The 21,752-nt window shown below is 58.1% G+C and overlaps 1 protein-coding gene across 1 annotated transcript in view; it reads left to right on the top strand.

Annotated features, from left to right (window-relative positions):
* Positions 1 to 20,560, top strand: part of SCLT1 (sodium channel and clathrin linker 1) — a 44,363-nt gene extending 23,803 nt beyond the window's left edge. The window contains exons 9-20 of the mRNA XM_029067445.2: positions 3,488 to 3,578; positions 4,236 to 4,327; positions 5,658 to 5,835; positions 7,033 to 7,131; positions 8,593 to 8,664; positions 9,845 to 9,919; positions 11,114 to 11,259; positions 12,820 to 13,012; positions 14,142 to 14,338; positions 17,977 to 18,055; positions 19,238 to 19,333; positions 20,271 to 20,560. Coding sequence (XP_028923278.1) covers positions 3,488 to 3,578; positions 4,236 to 4,327; positions 5,658 to 5,835; positions 7,033 to 7,131; positions 8,593 to 8,664; positions 9,845 to 9,919; positions 11,114 to 11,259; positions 12,820 to 13,012; positions 14,142 to 14,338; positions 17,977 to 18,055; positions 19,238 to 19,333; positions 20,271 to 20,294 — 1,342 coding nt within the window. The 3' untranslated portion in view covers positions 20,295 to 20,560. The remainder of the gene's footprint in view (positions 1 to 3,487; positions 3,579 to 4,235; positions 4,328 to 5,657; positions 5,836 to 7,032; positions 7,132 to 8,592; positions 8,665 to 9,844; positions 9,920 to 11,113; positions 11,260 to 12,819; positions 13,013 to 14,141; positions 14,339 to 17,976; positions 18,056 to 19,237; positions 19,334 to 20,270) is intronic.
* The last annotated feature ends 1,192 nt before the right edge of the window (positions 20,561 to 21,752 follow it).

Genomic DNA, 21,752 nt, shown 5'->3' with positions numbered 1-21,752 from the left:
CCCTGGCCTGGAACGCCTCCCCCCTGCCCTCACATCCTGCCGACCACCGCTCTCCCCTCCTTCCAAACCCTCCTAAAAGCACACCTCCTCCAAGAAGCCTTCCTCGATACAGCTCCCTCTCCTTTCTGGATCACCCAAGGACTTGGATCTGGCCTGTTTAAGCACTTGATATTCACCTCACCCGCAGTCCCACCGCAATTTTTTTTTTTTTTTAACAGTATGTGTTCAACGCTTACTCTGAACCAAGCACTGTTTTAAGCGCTGAGGTAATTACAGGTTAATTAGGCCGGACACAGTCCCTGTCCCACTTCGGGCTTCCTAAGTAACAGGGAGAATTTATGTCCATATTCCTAATATATTTCTGTTAATGCCTGTCTTTCCATCTAGTCTGCAACATCCTGGTGGGCAGGGAACGTGTCTACCAACTCTACTGTCCTCTCCCGAGCGCTTAGTTCACTGCTCTGCACACAGTTAGGACCCGGGAAGGTCCACCCCAGCTCTCTGGCTCACCAACTTCGACCCACACTCGATCTCATCGTCACCTCTAACCGCTGCACCGTCTCTACCCTCACCAACTCTGAAATCCCTCTCCTGTCTGACCGCAGCCTCCTCCCCTGCCTTCTCTTCCACCCACACCTCCTCCCCGCCCATCCGTGCCGTTCCCCCGCAGGGACCTCCCGGCTTTTAACCCCATCTAGTTTTTCTCAACTCATCATGCCCCCCTTCGCCTGCATACCCAAACTACCTTCCCTCGATGACCACATCGACGCTCTCCACTCCGCCCTCTCTACTGAACTCAAGTCATTCGCTCCACTGTCCCTTCGCCCATCTGGCAGCACCGACTGTCACCCCTGGATCACCTCTACAGTCTGCCTCCTTCGCTCTCGTGCACGAGCCACAGAACGCTGCTGGCGGAAATCTAGGTATCCGGCTGACCTCGACCACCTCAAGTTCATCCTTCTGTCCTTAAATCCTCCCGCTCCTCTGCCCGGCAAAATTATTTCTCCCACCTTATTGACACCCACCGTCTTCGCCCTCACCAGTTGTTCCAGATGGTCAACTCCTTCCTCGAACCCCCGACCCCCGTCTCCCCAGTCCCTCACCCCTAACGAGCTGCCGACCTACTTGATCGTGAAGATTGAACCCATCGGCCGTGAGCTCCCTAAAATCTCCCCAGCTCCTTCCCAGTCCCTCCCGCCTCCTGTCCCTTCAACTCTCCCATCCTTCCCAGCAGTATCTCAAGAGGAGATCCCCCGCCTTCTCTCAAAATCCACCCCCTCCACCTGCACATCCGACCCCATCTCTTCACCCCTCATCAAAACACTTGCCCCCTCCCTAACAACCATCTTCGACCGATTGCCCACTGCTTTCCAACATGCTTCTATCTCCCTTCTCCTAAAATAACCCTCCCTCGACCCGCCGGCTCCCTGCAGCTCTGGCCCCGTCTCCCTCCTACCATTCCTCTCCAAACTCCTTTGAGTTGACTCCACCCATCGTCTCGAGTTCCTCTCCACCCATCGTCTCCCTGACCCCCTCCCATCTGGTTTCCCTCCCCTTCGCCTCACAGAAACCGCCCTCTCCGTGCTCACCGATGATCTCCTCCTTTCCAAATCCAACGGCCTCTACTCCGTCCTAATCCTCCTCCACCTCTCAGCTGCCTTCGACGCTGCCGACCACCCCCTGCTCCTGGAAACATCCGACGTCGGCTTCACTGACACCTGCCCTCTCTTGGTTCTCCTCCTCTCTGACCGCTCCTTCTCGGTCTCTTCCGCGGGCTCCTCCTCCGCCTCCCACCCTCTAACTTCGGGGCAATCCCTCAGGGTTCACTTCTGGGTCCCCCTCTATTTTCTGTCTACACCCTTTCCCTTGGAGAACTCACTTGCATCCATGGCTTCAACTACACCTCTGTGCAGATGAGTGCTTAGTACAGTGCTCTGCACACAGAAAGAGCTGAATAGATAACAGCGAATGACTGACTTCCAGATCAATCTCTCCGGCCCCTCTCTCTCTCCCTCTCCAGTCTCGCATCTCCTCCTGCCTTCAAGACATCTCTACTTGGATATCCCGCCGTCAGCTCAAACTGAACATGTCTAAAACAGAACTCCTCGTCATCTCACCCAAACCCCATCCTCCCCCAACTTTCCCGTAACTGTAGACGGCACCGCCACCCTTCGTGTCTCACAAGCCCATAACCTAGGTGTTATCCTTGTCTCCTATCTCTCATTCGACCCGTATATTCGATCTATCACTAAATCCTATCGGTTCTACCTTGAAAACATCACTCAAGTCGACCCTTTCCTCTTCATACGGATTGCCGTCATCTTAATCCAACCACTTATCCTGTCCTGCCTTGATTACAGCATCAGCCTCTTCGTGGGGGGCCGTACTTCCCTCTGCTGCCCGGATCATTTTTCTAGAAAAACCTTCAGGCCGTGTTTCCCCACTCCTCGGAAACCTCCAGTGGTGGCCATCCACCTCCACATCAAACAGAAACTCCTCACATTGGCTTTCAAGCAGTCAATCCCCTTCCCTTCTCCTCCCTCATCTCACTCTTCTCCTACCCTACAGGTCAGCCCGCACAGTTTGCTCCTCTAAGGCCAATCTGTTCACCGATGTCGTCTGTCTCGCTGCCGACCTCTCCCCCACGTCCCGCCTCTGTCGGGACTGACAGATGACGACTCTCCCCACATTCAAAGCCTTAACTGAAGGCAGATCCCCTCGAAGAGGCCTCTCCTAAGCCCTCATTTCCTCTTCTCCCACTTCCTTCCGCGTCGCCCCGGCTTGCTCCCTTTACTCTCACCTCCCCACCTACCAGCCCCGCAGCACTTACCATGTTCCAGACACTGTACTTAGCGCCGGGGTGGATACGAGCCGATCAGGGCGGACACAGTCCACCTCCCGCATGGTGCTCCCGGCGTAGTTAGGAGGGAGAATTCCCATTTTAGGTGGGGAAACCGAGACCCAGAGAAGTGAAATAATAACGTTGGGACTTGTTAGGCGCTTACTATGTGCCGAGCACCGTTCTGAGCGCTGGAGTAGATACAGGGTAATGGGGTTGTCCCACGTGAGGCTCACGGTCTTCATCCCCATTTTCCAGATGGGGTCACTGAGGCCCAGAAGAGTGAAGTGACTCGCCCACAGTCACACAGCTGACAGGCGGCGGAGCCGGGATTAGAACCCACGACCTCTGAGTCCCGAGCCCGGGCTCTTGCTACTGAGCCACGCCTGACTCATCCGAGGTCATACGGCAGACAGGTAGCAGAGCCGGGATTAGAACTCAGGGTCCCCGACTTCCAGGCCCGAGCTCTATCCACTAGGCCACGCTGCTGCCTTCTTTCTCTTATACTCTGAGCTCCTGGTGGGTAGGGAAGGTGTCTGCCGATTCCGTTGTATTGTCCTGTCCCCAGTGCTCAGGCCAGCGTTCTGCACACAGTAAGCCCTCAGTGGATACGACCGAGTGACTGACTTCTCCTCCTGTCCCCGGCAGGCAGACCAAATCCGATCTCAGAAAAGCAACTTGCCAAGTGGAAGCGCTGACCAAAGAGATGGGAGACCTCGTAGTTCAGGTTCAAAAAAAGGTACCGCAGCGGGGGGGGGGAAGGGGGCTCGGGGACATAATCCGGGTCTGGGGAGGGGGGAGATGGGGAGCGAGAGCTCACCGTGTCCAAAGCACTGGACTGAGCACTTGGGAGAGGGACAGGAGAATAACAGAACGGACACACGCGCTGCCCACGAGGAGCTTCAAGTCTAGAGGGGGAGATGGACGCTAATAAAAATCAATAAATGACGGATGCGGAACTAAGCGCCGAGGGGCTGGGGGGATAAAAGGAGCAGGTCGGGGTGACGCAGAGGGGAGCGGGAGAAGAGGAAATGGGGGTTCTAGGTTCTCGGCTCAGCTCCCGACCGCTGGGGCTTGGAGGGGTCTACCGTCTACCTCGTGCGAAGCGCCGCCCCTCTCTAGCCCGAATCCCAACTTGCAGCCGACACGAGAAACGCTTCCTCGGAGCCCAAGCGGCTTTCGATCCGGACGAGGGGGCTCTCGCTGGCCGTCAGGCGGCCGTTACGTATATTAACCTCCGTCTCGCCCTCTACACCGGAAGCTCGTCGTGGGCGGGGAGAGCGTCCACCCTCCCCGGCGCTCCGCACGGAGCCCCGCAAGCGCTCGATACCTACCGGTTTAAGTCCCGGTTCTGTGGTCACCTCAAAGCGCGTGCTCCGCTCTCTCCGACGTCCAGGAAGAAGATCTGTCGTCTGCCCAGGGGAGGGAGGAAGAAGCCGAGCGGTTCTCCCAGCAGCTGCAGTCGGATATGAGGCTGTTAGAAACCAGGTAAAGAGCTAAATGAGAAAACCCGTTAAGCCCTTCGGGCTCCACCGGTGAGGATTCGTCGCTGTATGGAACACCGCATCCACATTAGGGAGGCAGCGTGGCTCAGTGGAAAGAGGCCGGGTGTCGGAGTCAGAGGTCGTGGGTTCGACTCCCGGATCTGCCACTTGTCAGCTGGGTGACCGTGGGCGAGTCGCTTCACTTCTCTGTGCCTCAGTTCCCTCATCTGTCAAATGGGGATTAAGACCGTGAGCCTCACGTGGGACGACCCGACGACCCTGTATACGCCAGCGCTTAGAACAGTGCTCTGCACACAGTGAGCGCTTAACAAAGACCAACATTATTATTACTATTATTACATTAGGGAGGCAGCGTGGCTCAGTGGAAAGAGCCCGGGCTTCGGAGGCAGAGGTCGTGGGTTCGACTCCCGGCTCTGCCACTTGTCCGCTGTGTGACCGTGGGCGAGTCGCTTCACTTCTCTGTGCCTCAGTTCCCTCATCTGTAAAATGGGGATTAACCGTGAGCCTCACGTGGGACGACCCGACGACCCCTCATCTCCCCCAGCGCTTAGAACGGTGCTCTGCACATAGTAAGCGCGTAACAAATACCGACATTATTATTAAGGAAATCCATCAGTGGCATTTATTGAGGGCTTACTCTGTGCGGAGCACTGGACTGAGCCCTTGGGCGAGTCCGGCACAACCACGTCGGTCACGAGCTTCCAGCCTAGAAGGGGAGACGGACGTTCGTAGAAATAAAAAAAATCATGGATTTAGACCTAAGGGCTGTGGGGCGGAGGGACGGGTGAATACCCTGTCTCTAACCCCGCGCTTAGAACGGTGCTCTGCGCATAGTAAGCGCTTAACAAATACCAACGTGAAGCAGCGTGGCTCAGTGGAAAGAGCCCGGGCTTGGGAGTCGGAGGTCCTGGGTTCGAATGCAGCTGGCTGACCGTGGGCGAGTCACTTGGCTTCTCTGGGCCCTCGGTCACCTCATCTGTAAAACGGGGATCGACCGGGAGCCTCACGTGGGACCACCCGACGACCCCGTATCTCCCCCAGCGCTTAGAACAGTGCCCTGCACAGAGTAAGCGCTTAACGATTATTATTATACGGGCAAATCGAGCTGGACACAGCCCCCGACCCACGTGGGGCTCACAGTCTCGATCCCCAGTTTTACGGATGGGTCCCAAGTGGGGCGACTTACCCGAGGTCACCCAGCGGACAAGCGGCGGAGCCGGGATCGGAACCCGTGACCTCCTGAGTCCCGGGCCGCGGCCGCTCCGCCGGGCCGCCCCTCACCCAGCAGTGGGCGGCGACGGTCTCCCTCCCAGGTGGCGGGCGGCCAGCCGGGATGTCGAGCGGTTCCGCGGCGAGAGGGCGGAGCTGGAAAAGGAGACCCAGGAGCTGCGGGCCAGATGCGTCCGGCTGGAGCAGGAGAAGTACGAAGCCTTCCTCAAAGTCCGCGACAGCACCCAGCTCCTGGAAGAGGCCAACCTTCAGAAGTGCCAGGTGACGGGAGCCGCCGGGCGGCGGGGGCGGGCGGGGGCGGGGCGGCCCGGGCCGGGTCGACGCCGAAAGAGCCCGGGCCCGGGAGCCGGGGGACCCGGGTTCTGACGCCCTCTCCGCGACGGATGGACGGAGGGCCCGGCTCTGGGATCTGTGACTTTGGACGGGTCACTGAACCTCTCTGGGCCTCGGTTCCCTCATCTGTGGGAAGCAGCGTGGCTCGGTGGCGAGAGCCCGGGCTTGGGAGTCCCAGGTCATGGGTTCGAATGCCGGCTCCGCCACCCGTCAGCCGGGTGGCCGTGGCTCGGCAGGTCGCTTCACTTCTCTGTGCCTCGGTTACCTCCTCTGTAAAACGGGGATGGAGACTGTGAGCCTCACGTGGGACGACCCGATGACCCTGTCTCTCCCCCAGCGCTTAGAACAGTGCTGTGCACATAGTAAGAGCTTAACAGATACCAACATTATTAAAAACAGGCCATGGAGGCTTCCGAATCCCCGCAAGTCACCTTTCTTTCTTCTTACGTTCTTCTATACGCCATACGTTCCGCTACCCCCCCAAGCGCTTAGTACAGTGCTCTGCACGCAGTAAGCACCCAGTAAATACCACGGATTGATCGATCGACAGACTGTCGGCTCCTTGTGGGCAGGGAACGCGCCTGCCGTCTCTGCTGGGTAGGCGGCGTGGCTAGACCCCCGGCCCGGCAGTCAGAAGGACCTGGGTTCTAATCCCGGTTCTTCCACCTGCCTGCTGTGTGACCTCGGGCAAGTCACTTGGCTTCTCTGCGCCTCGGTTCCCTCATCTGTAAAATGGGGGAATAAGGCTGTGAGCCCCACATGGGACGAAGGCTGCGTCCCACCTGATTAGTTTATATCTACCCCGGCGCTTAGTACGGTGCCTGGCACATAGTAAGCGCTTAAATACCATTTAAAAAAACCCTCTCCCAAGCGCCTAGTACAGTGCTGTGTACGTAGAAAATGCTCAATAAATACCACGACCCGACGATCGCCAAAGAAAGAACATCCTTTCACAACCCATCCGTGTGCTGCCCGAACTCCAAACCGCCGCTCGGTGAATCCCCCGTCTGTTGGATCAGCGTTTCCCCCGGCATAAAAAAAAATAATTCCATCTTTCCGGCCCCGTGGGCCGTCTTTATCGCTACTCACCACGCCGTCCTGCCGCGCCTCGTGGTTTCCTTAAAGGTGCTGTTTGAAGAGAAGCAAAAGAAAGAAGAAATAGAGAAAATGAACAGAGCCATTTCGCAGATCTTACAAGACGCCGCTGACCGGACCAGGAAAGAAGTAAGGGGTCGGGGGGTTTCCGTCTCTAGAGGCAGCGCGGTCTAATGGAAAGGGTCCGGGCCTGGGAGTCAGAGGTCCTGGGTTCTAATCCCAGCTCGGTCACTTCTCCATCCCGGGGCCTTTGCTCAGTAAATGACATGACCCTTATTAATAATAATAATAATGATGATGATAATGTTGGTATTTGTTAAGCGCTTACTACGTGCAGAGCACTGTTCTAAGCGGTGGGGGAGATAGAGGGTCATCGGGTTGTCCCACGTGAGGCTCCCATTTTACAGATGAAGTCACTGAGGCCCAGAGAAGTGAAGTGACTTGACCACAGTCACCCGGCTGACAAGCGGCAGAGCCGGGATTCGAACCCATCACCTCTGACTCTCCAGCCCGGGCTCTTTCCACTGAGCCGCGCTGCAGTAATGTTACCACTATTACTAGGCGCTTAGTACAGCGCACTGTGCTTAGTATATGTTCAGCAAACCGCGTGACGGCTGCTAACGCTGTGAAGCAGCGCGGTATAGTGGATAGAGCACGGCCCTGGGAGTCGGAAGGACCTGGGTTCCAATCCCCGCTCCGCCACTCGTCCCCTGGGTGACCTTGGGCACGTCACTTCATTTCCCCGTGCCTCGGTTACCTCATCTGGAAAATGGGGACTGAGACCGTGAGCCCCACCTGGGACAGGGGCTGCGTCCAACCTGATTTACTCGTATCCACCCCGGCGCTCAGTACGGTACCCGGCATGTAGCAGGCGCCTAACCAGTGCCACACACGATTATGACATCGGTCCCGCCAGGCTCTCGGTACAGTGCGTTGCGTTCAGTTTACGCCCAGGAAATAACATTCGTTTCACTTCCATTTCGTGGCGTTGACTGCTAGTGAGACCACCCTGAAACCGCTCTGTGCCGAGCGCCTCGGCGTGGGGACGGTATTAGCGGGAGTCTGCTTCTCTCCGGGGGATTTGCTCAAGCCGGTGCACCGTACTGAACACCGCTAGCGGTGGCCGTCCCGGCGGCAGTCGGGTGATCTACTGAGCACCCGCCGAGCGCAGCGTACTGCAGTAGGCGCCCGGCAGACCCCCGCGGAAGCCCACCGGGCACTTCCACCGCCCCGCCGGCCTCAATCCGTACGACCCGTCCCATCCCCTCGGCGCCGTACTCATGTGCTCAACTGTATATATTTTCATTACCCTATTTATTTTGTTAATGAGATGTACGTCGCCTCGATTCTATTTAATTGTCTTGACGAGACGTTCTTCCCCCTCGACTCTATCTATCGCCATCGTTCTCGTCCGTCCGTCTCCCCCGATCGGACCGTGAGCCCGTCGGACGGCGGGGACCGTCTCCGTCTGTTGCCGACCTGTTCGTCCCAAGCGCTTAGTCCAGTGCTCTGCACGTAGTAAGCGCTCAATAAATACTATTGAATGAATGAACGAATGACCCTGACTGGGGCGCATCTCCCGCCTGGCAGGTGGAGAGCACGAGGAAGCTGTTCAACGGGCAGATCGCACGGCTGACCGAAGAGATCTCCGACCTGGAGATGGTAGGTGGCCGGACCGCCCCCGGGACCCCCTCCTCCACCCCCGGACCCCCGCGGTAATAATAATAATAATAATAATGTTGGTATTTGTTAAGCGCTCACTATGTGCCGAGCGCCGTTTTAAGCGCTGGGGTAGACACAGGGGAATCAGGTCGTCCCACGGGGGGCTCCCAGTCTTCATCCCCATTTTACAGATGAGGTAACCGAGGCCCAGAGAAGTTGTGACTTACCCCAAGTCACACAGCTGACGAGTGGTCGAGCAGGGATTCGAACCCATGACCTCTGACTCCAAAGCCCGGGCTCTTTCCACTGACCGTCCCGCTCGGCCAGAGAGGGGCCGGGTCCCAGACCCGGGAGGCAGAAGGGTGCTGGGGGTCCTGGCGCGGGCCACTGGGCTTCCCTCGGCCTCAGTCCCCCCCGTCTGAAAAAGGCGGGCGAAGATCCACGGGGGGACAGGGACCGGGTCCAACCCGATGAGCCGGGATCGACCCCGGCGCCGATCACAGGGCCTGGCACCTAGTAAGCGCTTAACGAGTACCCTGTTGAAAAAGAAGAAACTTGGCAGCGGTCACCCGGCGGGATTGGAACCCAGGTCCCCGAACTCCCAGGCCCGGGTTCCTTGCGCTAGACCACATCGCTTCGTGAGTACATCTGAGAGAGTTCCTAGGCTTCCCAGCCTGGTACCAGCGCTCAGAACAGTGCTGTGCACATAGTAAGCGCTTAACAAATACCAACATTATCACCACCTCCGGCTGACCCTCCTTGCTCTAACGTCCCTGGCTTTTATTCGGGGAACACTTTTTTTTTTAAAAGTTATTTCTTAGATGCTCGCTACGCGCCAGACTCCGTGCTAAGCGCCGGGGTTGGACAAGCTACTCGGGTTGGACGTAATCTTCGTCCCACGCGGGGCTCAAAGCCTTATCCCCATTTGACACCTGAGGGAACCGAGGCCCAGAGAAGCGAAGCGACTCGCCCCGGGTCACCCGGCAGAGGCGTGGCGGAGCCGGGATTCGAACCCAGGTCCTTCTGACTTCCAGGCCCGGGCCGCACCCGCCAGGCCGCGCGGCTCCTTCCCTCAGGGGTGGCGACCGACCGCCCTAAGATCCCGAGCCGCCTCTGAGGGTCCCCGAGGCCCCTCCTACCTCCAGACGGAATAACCGGGCGCCCGGCCTTCGTTTCCCAGAAGTGCGGTGAGAAGCAGGACCAGATCGAGCGGCTCGGCCGGGAGAAGCGGACCCTGGAAGACGAACTCGCGAAGGTGAATCGGGGAAGGGGACCCCAGTTCTTCGCCTCGCGACTTCCCCGGGCGCTCAGCACAACACACTGCACCTAACGGGCGCTCGCTAAGTAGCTTTACCCCTACTGGGCCGCTGGCCACCGAGTCTCTTTCTCGTCTGGCATTTGTCACACGCCTGTATGTGCCGAGCACTGTCCTAAGCGCTGGGGTAGGTAAAGGTAATCCAGGTTGTCCCAAGCAGGGCTCGCGATCTTCATCCCCATTTTCCAGATGCGGTCACTGAGGCCCGGAGAAGCGGAAGTGACCTGCCCACGGTCACACGGCTGACGAGCGGCGGAGCCGGGATTGGAACCCATGACCTCTGACCCCCAAGCCCGGGTTCTTGCCACTAAGCCACGCTGCAGTAATAACGGCGGCATTGTTCAGCGCTCGCTGTGCGCCAGGCACTGTACCGAGCGCTGGTCTAGGTACAAGCTAATCAGGTGGGACACAGTCCCCGTCCCACACGGGGCCGGCGGTCCTCATTCGACAGATGAGGTCACTGCGGGACAGAGAAGTCGAGTGATTTGCCCGAGTGGCCAAGCCGGGATCAGAACCCAGGTCCTTCTGACTCCGACGCCCGGGCCCTAACCACCGGAAGCAGCGTGGCTCAGCGGAAAGAGCCCGGGCTGGGGAGTCAGAGGTCATGGCTTCGACTCCCGGCTCTGCCGCTCGTCAGCCGTGTGACCGTGGGCGAGTCACTTCACTTCTCTGGGCCTCAGTTCCCTCATCTGGAAAATGGGGATTCACTGCGAGCCTCACGTGGGACCACCCGATTCCCCTGTCTCTCCCCCGGCGCTTAGAACGGTGCTCTGCACAGAGTAAGCGCTTAACAAATCCCAACATTATCATTATTAGGCCATTCTGTAAGCAGGCTATTCTTTTTTGCCCCTTGGGGACGGGCTTTGAGGAAGCGAGAGGCAGTGCGAGGGCCCGGAAGTCATTAGGACCTGGGTTCTCACCCCGGCCCAGCCGCTGGTCCGCTGGGTGACCTCGGGCGAGTCGCTTCCCTTCTCTGGGCCTCAGTTCCCTCCTCTGGAAAATGGGGATGAAGACCGGGAGTCCACGTGGGACTGACCTGACTACCTCGGACCTACCCCAGTGCTCTGGGAGTAAGCGAGCGCCTAGTGAGCGCGCGACGGGCATCGTTTTTTAAAAAAGCCCGCTGTTCCGCAGAGGTGCCAGGAAGGGCGGGGCGACGGAGGGGCCGACGGGAGGCTGGAAGAGACGCAGCGGAGATGTCTGCTCGTGGAACGGGCCAGAGACGACCTGCGGCTCCGGCTCCGGACGACCCTCGCGAAGATGCGGCAACTGGAGATCGCGTAAGTGCCGGCCACGGCCCCGCCTCGGGCCGGCTCCCTCACCCGGCCCCCTCGCCCGCCCCTTGGCCTCCCCTCGGTCGTGGGTCCCGATCCCGGCTCCGCCACTTCCCGGCTGGGTGACCCGGGGCCGGTGGCCTCGCTTCCCCGGGCCTCGGTTCCCTCATCTGTCACGTGGGGACGAAGACCGGGAGCCCCACGTGGGACTGGGTCCAACCCGATTTGCTTGCATCCGCCCCAGCGCTTACCACAGTGCCTGGCACGTAGTAAGCGCTTAACAAATTCCCCGTTATCACCACCCTCCGCCTCACCTCCGGCCAAGGATGGTCTTCACGGGGGTCCGCCCGCATCGCTCACCGGCGTTTCCGGGGCGTCTGCTGCGGGCGGAGCTTCGGGGAGGACGTTAAAATTAGTAGTCAGGAGACGCTCTCCCGGCCCTCGAAGAGTTACCAGTCTACCGCGTGCGGGGCACCGTACCGAGCGCCTGGAAAATAAATGTGGCAACAGATAGAGACGATCCCAGCCAACAAGCAGCGTGGCTCAGTGAAAAGAGCCCGGGCTTCGGAGTCAGAGGTCATGGGTTCGAATCCCCCATCTGCCACTTGTCAGCTGTGTGACTGTGGGCGAGTCACTGCACTGCTCTGTGCCTCAGTTACCTCATCTGTAAAATGGGGATCAAGACTGTGAGCCCCACGTGGGACGACCTGATTCCCGCGTCTACCCCCGCGCTTAAAACGGCGCTCTGCACGTAGTAAGCGCTTAACAGATACAGATACCAACATTATTAACAAGGGGCTCACGGTCTAGAAGGAGGAGCTTCCAGGACCGAGCGCTTGGGAGAGGATAGAGAGAGGAGACCCGCTCCCTATCTCCCCCACTTCTGCCTCACCGACCCCTTCGAGTCCTCCGCCCCTCAGTACCGAGCGCCCCTTCCCCCCCCAGATCGCTCTCCTCTCCCCCTACCCGTAATTTCTTCATGCCCGTCTCCCCTCCGAGAACGGAAGCTCCTCGAGGGCGAGGATCCCGTCTCCTGACGCTTCGGTCCCCTCCCAAGCGCTCGGCACGGTGCTCTGCCCGCAAGCGGACTGCCGGCTGGGATCCCGTCTACCTACTCCGTCGTCCTCTCCCAGGCGCTGGGTCCAGCGCTCCGCCCGCAGCAGACTGGACGCTGCTCGAGGGCGGGGAGCGGTGCCTCCTCGGTCGCCCTCTGCCAGGCGCTCTGCCCACGGGAGACTGGACGCTCCTCGAGGGCGGGGATCCTATCTACCGATCCTGTCGCCCTCAGCCGAGCACTGAGCACGACACCCCGTACCCAGTGAGCGCTTAATAGATACGATCGACCGATGGATTGGGGCCGGGCAGTCCTGCCGTTGGCCGGGCCGGACACGATTCCTGGCCCACCGTTTTCCCTCCCTACCTCTTGCCAACGACCCAGCTTGGAAAAGAGGAGAAAACCCAAGCAAAGAACGAAATCCCCGTCCGCCCCCGCGGCGGGGGCTTCCTCGGACCCCCCCCCCCCCCCCCCCCCCGGGATCGCCCCATCCCTTCCCTCCCTCCCTCCAGTTCCGAGGAAGAGGCCTCCCGCAGCCGGGAAGCGACGGGGCAGCTGCGGAGCGCGCTGGAGGCGGAGCGCGAGCACTGTCGCGGCGTCAGCGAGCAGCGGCTCCAGCTTCAGCAGGAGAACGAGCAGCTGCAGGGGGAGGCGGAGGAGCTGAGGAGGAGCGCCCTGGAAGCCCAGCGGAAAGCCACGTTGAAGGTATCGCCGGGGCCGGGGGCTCTCGGGGGATCTCTCGGTGGGCTCTCTCCCAAGCGTTCAGCACAGTGCGCCGTACCGGCGAGGGCCCGGGAACCACCTCCGGCTCCGGGGCCGCTGAAGGAAAGGCCTCTTATTCATTCACTCAACCGTTCGCTCAGACCGGAAGCTCCTCGTGGGCAGGGAATGTATCGGTTATATCGTCGCACTGCACTCTCCCAAGCGCTTAGTACGGCGCCGTGCACACGGTTAACGTTCCATCGGTACGACCGCCTGCCTGACGGGCTGAAACTGTCCCCGGTCTGCTCATCGGAAAATCCCCGAGGAGCGTGGACGGATCATCAGGTGGTCCCCCGTGCGGCTCCCGGGCTCCCAGAGAAGCAGCGAGGCTCAGTGGAGAGAGCCCGGGCTTTGGAGTCAGGGGTCATGGGTTCGAATCCCGGCTCGGCCGCTTGTCAGCTGTGTGACTTGGGGCAAGTCGCTTCACTTCTCGGGGCCTCAGTGACCTCATCTGGAAAATGGTGAGCCCCATGGGGGACAACCTGATTCCCGTGTCCACCCCAGCGCTTAGAGCGGTGCTGGGCACGTAGTAAGCGCTTAACAAATACCAACGGCGTCATTATCATCATCTAAGTAGAGGGAAACGTTCGAGGACGTGGACGAGCCGATGGGTCGGTAGCGCCTACCGAGCCGTCGGTTACTCTCTGCGGAGCACCGCACTACACCCTTGGGAGAATTCAGCTAAGCAGGGTGGCCTGGCGGCAAGGGCCCGGGCCCGGGGGGGCCTGGGCTCTAATCCCGGCTCTGCTCCTTTACTGGCGGGTGACCTCGGCCAAGTCGCTTCCTTACCTCTGCCTCAGTTGCCTCCTGTGTAAAACGGGGAGCGGACACCTCTCTGGCTCCCTAGATCTACAGACAGGCGTGTCATCCCCCTACACGCGAGCACGCCCGCCCTCACGTACACGCCGTACTCACCGAACCTTATTTTCCTGCCTCCCGTACGCACCTGCCGACAACCTCCCTACTTAAGTCCAGAACGCTCCAACGCCCAGACCCTTCGCGCTCTCTCTTCCCCTCTCCCTCCCCCTCTCTCCAACTGAGGAGACTGAGGCATACCGACGCCATTCCCCAGATCGGCGCCCTGGAGCACGAGCGTTCGGCGAAGGAGCGCGGATTCGAAGCGCAGCTGCGCGAGATGGAAGAGGGCCACCGAAGCGCCACCGAGGAGCTGAGACGACTCTTGGTGGCCCAGCAGAAGGCCACCAACCGCTGGAAGGAGGAAACCAAGAAGCTCACCGAGTCGGCCGAAGCCAGGATCGGTCACCTCAAGTCAGTGACGCCGGTGGCCGTTTTCTTTCCCGTCCTGGGCCGGGAAGACGAGCGGCGATTCTTTTGAAATGTGGTGCGGGAGGAGGCTCTTGCCATGGGCAAACGCATGCCTTTTGGAGCAGATCAAGTCGGCGTGGTCTTCGGAAGGCCAGACGACTCGACTTGGATGAGCGTGTTTTGGACACATCATCGGTTAGGATCGATTCTCTGGAGGAGACACCGATGCTAGGAAAAGTCCACGGAAAGCGTGGAAGAGGCAGACGGGCAGCTAGAGAGAAGACGTAATAATGAGGAAAGAGTAACCGTTAGCGAGGTTATGGATTATGGCATCTATCTTCGGGCTTGGGAGTCAGAGGTCATGGGTTCGAATCCCCGCTCTGCCACTCGTCAGCTGTGGGACCGTGGGCGAGTCGCTTCACTTCTCTGGGCCTCAGTGACCTCATCTGGAAAATGGGGATTAAGACTGTGAGCCTCACGTGGGACGACCTGATTCCCCTGTATCTCCCCCAGCGCTTAGAACAGTGCCCTGCACATAGTAAGCGCTTAACCAATACCAACATTATTATTACTATTGTTATTATAGAGAGAGAGAGAGGAAAATACATCCCTAGAGTCGCTATCAATCAGAAACGACTCGAGGGCACTTGATAACAGTAACGTTTTAATCATTCAGTGGGATTTATTGAGCGCTCACTATGTGCAGAGCACTGCACCAAGCCCTTGGGAGAGGACCACAGAATGGGCAGACCCATTCCCCGCCTCTGACGGGTTTACAGCGTAGAGCCGCACAGTCAGTCGTATTTATCGAGTGCTTTCTGTGGACAGAGCACTGTACTAAGCACCGGGGAGAGTATAACGCGACAAAAAACAGACGGGCTGCCGGTCCCGAGACAGTGCTCGAGTGCTCCCTGGCTGCAACAGCAGTGGGACGGGAGCCCCTTCTAGATCGTACGCCCAGCGTGGGCAGGGATCGCCTCTCTTTGCTGCCGAATTGCACTTTCCAAGCGCTTAGTACAGTGCTCTGTACAGAGTAATCGCTCAGTAAATACGACTGAATGAATTAGAGAAGCAGCGGGGCTTAAGGGAAAGAGCCCGGGCTTGGGAGTCAGAGGTCGTGGGTTCTAATCGCCACTTCTCAGCTGTGTGACTTTGGGCAGGTCACTTAATAATGTTGGTATTTGTTAAGCGCTTACTATGTGCAGAACACTGTTCTAAGCGCTGAGGGAGATCCAGGGTCATCAGGTCGTCCCCCACGTGAGGCTCCCGGTCTTCATCCCCATTTTACAGATGAGGTCACTGAGGCCCAGAGAAGTGAAAGGACTTGCCCAAGGTCACACAGCTGACACGTGGCGGAGCCGGGATTCGAACCCATGACCTCTGACTCCCAAGCCCGAGCTCTTGCCACTGAGCCCCGCTGCTTCTCCTTAACTTCTCTGTGCCTCTGTCACCTCATCTGTAAAATGGGGCTTAAGACCGGGAGCCGCACGGGGGACGACCTCGTCACCTTGTATCTCCCCCAGCGCTTAGAACAGTGCTTGGCACAGAGTAAGCGCTTAACGAATACTATTATTATGAATGTACTGAGCGCCCCCTGGGCAGTAGTTGGGGTGGTGGTGATGGCACAGTGCTGCACGCACAGTAGACTGGACGCTCCTTGAGGACAGGGATCGTGCCTGCTACCTCTGCCGTACCCTCCCAAGCGCTCAGCATAGTGCTGTGCACACGGCGGTAGACTGGAAGCTCCTTGAGGAGAGGGATGGCGTCAACCACTCTGTTGGACTCTCCCAAGCCCTCAGTCCAGAGCTCTGCCCACGGTAGACTGTCAGCTCCTTGAGGGCAGAGCTCATGTCTACCAACTCGCTTGTAATGAAGGCGCTTAGTACGGTGCTATGCTCAGGATAGACTGTATACTCTTTGTTGGCAGGACCATTCATTCATTCAGTAGTATTTATTGAGCGCTTACTCCGTGCAGAGCACTGTACCAAGCGCTCGGAATGGACAAATCGGTAACAGATCGAGACGGTCCCCGCCCTTTGACGGGGTTACGGTCTAATCGGGGGATACTGTCTACCCCCTCTTTTATCCTCTCCCAAGGACGGGGATGAATAAAGGGAGCGGGTCAGGGTGACGCAAAAGGGAGTGGGACAAGAGGAAATGAAAGCGTAGGCAGGGAAGGCCTCTTGGAGGAGGTGTGCCTTCACTAAAGCTTGGAAGGCCGGACATGGACTGTGTCCAATCTGACTAGTTTGTATCTACCCCAGCAGTTCAGTACAGTTCCTGCCACTTAACGAACGCCGTGAAACAAAAAAAATACTATGAGCCCCATGTGGGACATGGACTACGTCCGACCTGAGTTGGTTTTATCTCCCCGGGGCTTAGTAAGTGCCTGGTACATAGTGAACGCTTAACACATACCATATGTAGAAAAGAAAAGAGGTGGAAAAGCTGAGATTAGAACCCAGGTCCTCCGACCCCCACCAGGCCCAAGGTCTTTCCACCAGACCACGCCGCCTCTGTCCCGTGGCCGACATTTCTATCCACAGAACCCAAAGTGACTGACATTTCTGGGTCTCGTGTTCTCGGCGGTGAAGGACCGCAGGGAGAACTCTTCTTTCATTCATTCAGTGGTATTTATCGAACGCTGATTATGTGCAGAGCACTGTACTAAGCGCTTGGAATGGACAAGTCGGCAACAGATGGAGACCATCCCTGCCCGATGACGGGCTCACGGTCTAATCGGGCTCACGGTTCTTCCACTGGGGAGGTCCAGAAATCAATCAGTGGTATTTACAGAGCTCCCACTGTGTGCAGAGCACTGTGCTGAGCGCTCGGGAGAGAACGGTTCGACAGAGTTGGAAGACATATCCCCTGCCCCTACTGACCTTACAGCCTTGAGACGACAAACTTACCGTTTAATAATGATAACTGTGGCACTTAAGTGCTTAATAATAACGTTAATACTGTTGGTATTTGTTAAGCGCTTACTGTGTGCAGAGCACTGTTCTAAGCGCTGGGATATACAGGGTGATCAGGTTGTCCCACGTGAGGCTCACAGTCTTAATCCCCATTTTACAGATGAGGTGACTGAGGCAGAGAGCTTACTGTGAGCCAAGCACTGTACTAAGCACTGGGGGAGATAAATGACACAGGGCTTCCAGGAACAATAATGATGGTATTTGTTAAGCGCTATGTGCCAAGCACTGTTCTAAGCGCTGGGGTAGATACAAGATCATGAGGTCGGACACAGTCCCTGTCCCACATGGAGCTCACGGTTTAGACTGTGAGCCCTTAGCGGGCAGGGATTGTCTCTATTTGTTGCCGAAGTGTACTTCCCAAGCGCTTAGCACAGTGCCCCGCACACAGTAAGCGCTCAGTAGAGACGACTGAACCAATAAAAGAAGAATGAAAGCATTTCCCATCGATATATTCAATATCTGTTGCTGCAGATTTAGCTTATCTGTAAAAGGGGGATGTAGACCGCGAGCCCCACGTGAGAGGGGGACTGGGTCCAACCTGAATGGCTTGTATTGACCCCAGTGCTTAGTTCAGTGCCTGGCACATAGTAAATACCCCCCAAAAAGAAAAAAGTTAGTGTTCTGCTGCCTTAATCCATGTCCTTGGTCTCTCCTGATTGGTAGAAGTCAACTGAGTCATCAGAAGCTGCACACACAGGATTTGATTTCTCAACTGGAGACAGCAAAGGAAAAGGCCATCGAGGTAGGGCGACCTCAGTCATCGGTCGATCAGTAATAATAACGATGGTATTTGTGAAGCGCTTACTACGTGCCAAGCACTGTTGTAAACTCTGGGTAGACACGAGTTCATCAGGTTGACCCACCTGGGGGTCACAGTCTTCATCCCCACTTCACAGATGAGGGAACTGAGGCCCCGAGAAGTGAAGTGACTTGCCCAAGGTCACCCAGCAGACAAGTGACCGAGCCAGGATCAGAACCCGTGACCCTCTGACTCCCAGACCTGGGTTCTATCCATTACACCGAGCTGCTATTTACAGAGAGCTTACTGTTTGCAGAGCCCTTTAATAACAGTAATAATAATCATCACGGTATTTGTGAAGCACTTACAACGCGCCAATCACCGTGCGAAGCACTGGGGTAGGTAGAAGCAAATCGGGTTGGGCACGGTCCTAGGTGCTTTACTAAGCGCCTGGAAGAGCACAATACAACAGACTTAGCAGACACCTTCTCGGCCCACAACGAGCTTCCAATTCAGAGGGACGACCTTCTTGGGAGCTCCTCCGACGAGTCTCGAGGCCTACGGGGATGGATTTCACCTGGGTCCATCTCTGCGTTTGTTTCTTGGTTTCTCATGGAGTTTCTTAAGCGTCTGTGCCAGGCACCGTACTAAGCGCTGGGGTAGGTCTGAGCTCCTCAAGGTGGACACAGGCCCCGTCCCTCCTGGGGCTCACAGTCCCAATCCCCGTTCTACAGAGGAGGGAACTGAGGCCCGGAGGAGTGAATTGCCCGAGGTCACAGAGCAGACAAGGGGCGGAGCAGGGATTAGAACCCAGGTCCTTCGGACCCCTAGGCCCGGGCTCCCGCTGGCTCCCTCTCCTTCTCACACATTAAGACTTGGAGCCCCACCTGGGACAGGGAGTGTGTCCGCGCCCATGAGCTCGTATCTATCCCAGCGCTTAGCAGAGTGTCCGGCACCTGGTGAGCGCTTAACAGATGCCATTAAAAAATCAGTTAGAGCACTGACCTCCACCACCCATCTAATGCCTGTTGGCCCGAGGGGCTGAACCCGGACACTAGACTGTAAGCTAGCTGCGGGCAGGGAGCGCATCAGTTACACGTCGTCCTCCCCCAGGCGCTGGGTACAGGGCACGGCACACGGGGAGCGCTCACGCTGAGTGACCCACCTGCCGCGTCCCGTCCACAGAGTGAAAGGTTGTCGACGGAGCATCAGATGAAAATCGGGCGCCTTCAGAGCCGGCTGAATCAAGCTGAGCAGCGAGCCGCGTCGGCCTCCCAGAAGGTATCGAGTAATCCCCGTCCTGCCGCCTGGCCGCTGGTGGCCCAAGAGAAGCGGCGTGGCTTAGTGGAAAGGGCCCGGGCTTGGGAGGCGGAGGTCATGGGTTCGAGTCCCGGCTCTGCCCCTTGTCAGCTGTGTGACTGTGGGCGAGTCACCTCTCTGTGCCTCAGTGACCTCATCTGTAAAATGGGGATTACCTGTGAGCCTCACGTGGGACAACCTGATGACCCTGTTTCTCCCCCAGCGCTCAGAACAGTGCTCTGCACGTAGTAAGCACTTAACAAATACCAACATTATAGAGAAGCAGCGTGGCTCGGTGGAAAGAGCACGGGCTTAGGAGTCAGAGGTCATGGGTTCTAATCCCAGCTCCGCCGCTTGTCCGCTGTGTGGCTTTGGGCGAGTCACTTCACTTCTCTGTGCCTCGGCTACCTCATCTGGAAAATGGGGATTAAGACTGTGAGCCCCGCATGGGACCTGATTACCCTGTATCTACCCCAGCGCTAAGCACAGTGCTCGGCACACAGTAAGCGCTTAACAAATACCAACATTATTATTTATCAAGCAGTTACTACGGGCCGATCACTGTAATAACGATAACTGGGGTATCTGTTAAGCGCTATGTGCCACGCACTGTACTAAGCGCTGGGGGAGATACAGGGTAATCAGGTTTTCCCACGTGAGGTTCACAGTCTTCATCCCCATTTAACAGATGAGGTCACTGAGGCACAGAGAATTGAAGTGACTTGCCCACAGTCACACAGCTGACAGGTGGCAAAGCCGGGATTCGAACCCATGACCTCTGACTCCCCAGCCCGGGCTCTTTCCACTGAGCCACTCTGCTTCTCTACGGAGACTCGGTTTGGATTTCTGATTGCGACTCTTCGCGTGCCCCTGTTTTTCTCTCCCTCCGTAAAATCCCACCCTGATTTTTATCCGACAGGACTCCAGGCGAGGCACTCGGTGAAAAAAAACAAGGGTCACGAAAGCTGTGGCCACGGGACCCCTTTCCAGATAGGACATTTCCGGGACAGGGACGTCCTCGACGTGGATCCGGGCGGCTGTGATCGTCGCCGATGGCTCTCCAGAAGATGTCCCAGGCAACCTTACGGAGGTTTGACCGTCCTGACTTGGGACAGACGACGGTGCCGGTTATCGAAGCTCTCTCTCGCTCGAGTCCTTCCGCACGGGGAGAGACCGTGTTTGACAATAAATGTCCCAGCGGGACAAATTGAGATCCTCCCGGCTGGACCCGAATTGTACGCCCCCCGGGCGTCGGGGGAGCGGAACCACGCGCCTTCGCCGTTTCCGGTCTCTCTCGTCTGGGCTCGGCTCTCCGGCTCAGAGCCGCTGGAGCGTCCGAAAGCCCTCTCACCTTCCCCGCGCGGGGAGTCCAAAGCTCAGGCAGGATTTCCGCGGGCGCCCCCCGACCTCGCCCCGCGGCGCCAGCCCGGACACGCGGGGAGGGAGACAGAGACAGAGAGGCCCAGGCCCAGGCCAACCCGGTTTTGGTGAGAGAGAGGCAGAGAGGGAGGCCCAACAGGGGAAAAGAGCGGCTCAGCAGCTCGGTGTGCGGGTCGCCCCGGCGGCCCCCCAGTACCTGGCGACGGGTCCAGAGATGGCCCCGGGGTTGACGGGGACCTGCGCGCCCTTCTCCCACTCCTGGCGCCACGGGTCGGCCAGCTCGTAGTAGTCGTCGGGATTCAGCTGCTGCCAGTCCGGGAGAGAAAGGCCCAGATATGAGAGAAAGAGGCCCAGACACGGGGGAGAGCGAGGGTCAGACACGAGGAGAGAAAGAGGCCCAGACAGGGAGCAGAGAGGCCCAGACACGGGGAGAGAGAGGCCCACACATGAGGAGAGGCCCAGACACGGGGAGAGAGAGGCCCAGACCTGAGAAGAGGTCCAGACATGAGAGAGAGACCCACAGAGGAGGAGGGAAAGAGGCTTAGATGCGAGATAGAAAGAGGCCCAGACATAGAAAGAGAGAGGTCCACACATGAGGAGAGGCCCAGAAACGGGGGGAGTCCAGACATGGAACAGAGAGGCCCAGACATGGAACAGAGAGGCCCAGACAATAAGAGAGAGACCCACACAGGAGGAGGGAAAGAGGCCTAGATGTGAGACAGAAAGGCCCAGACAGGGAGAGAGAGAGGCCCAGACATGAGGAGAGGCCCAGACGTGAGAAGAGGTCCAGACATGAGAGATCCACACAGGAGGAGGGAAAGAGGCCTAGACACGGGATAGAGAGGCCCAGACATGAGGAGAGGCCCAAAGATGGGACACAGAGGCTCAGACACAGGACAGAGAGGCCCATACGCAAGGAGAGAGAGCCCCGCACATGAGGAGAGGCCCAGACATGGAACAGAGAGGCCCAGACACGAGGAGAGAGAAGCCCCGAAATGAGGAGAGAGAAGCCCAGACAAGG

Source organism: Ornithorhynchus anatinus, chromosome 6 (assembly GCF_004115215.2).
Source record: "Ornithorhynchus anatinus isolate Pmale09 chromosome 6, mOrnAna1.pri.v4, whole genome shotgun sequence".
Lineage (NCBI taxonomy): Eukaryota > Metazoa > Chordata > Mammalia > Monotremata > Ornithorhynchidae > Ornithorhynchus > Ornithorhynchus anatinus.
Note: the sequence above shows the minus strand (reverse complement) of the source record. Positions and strands in the feature narration are given on the sequence as shown.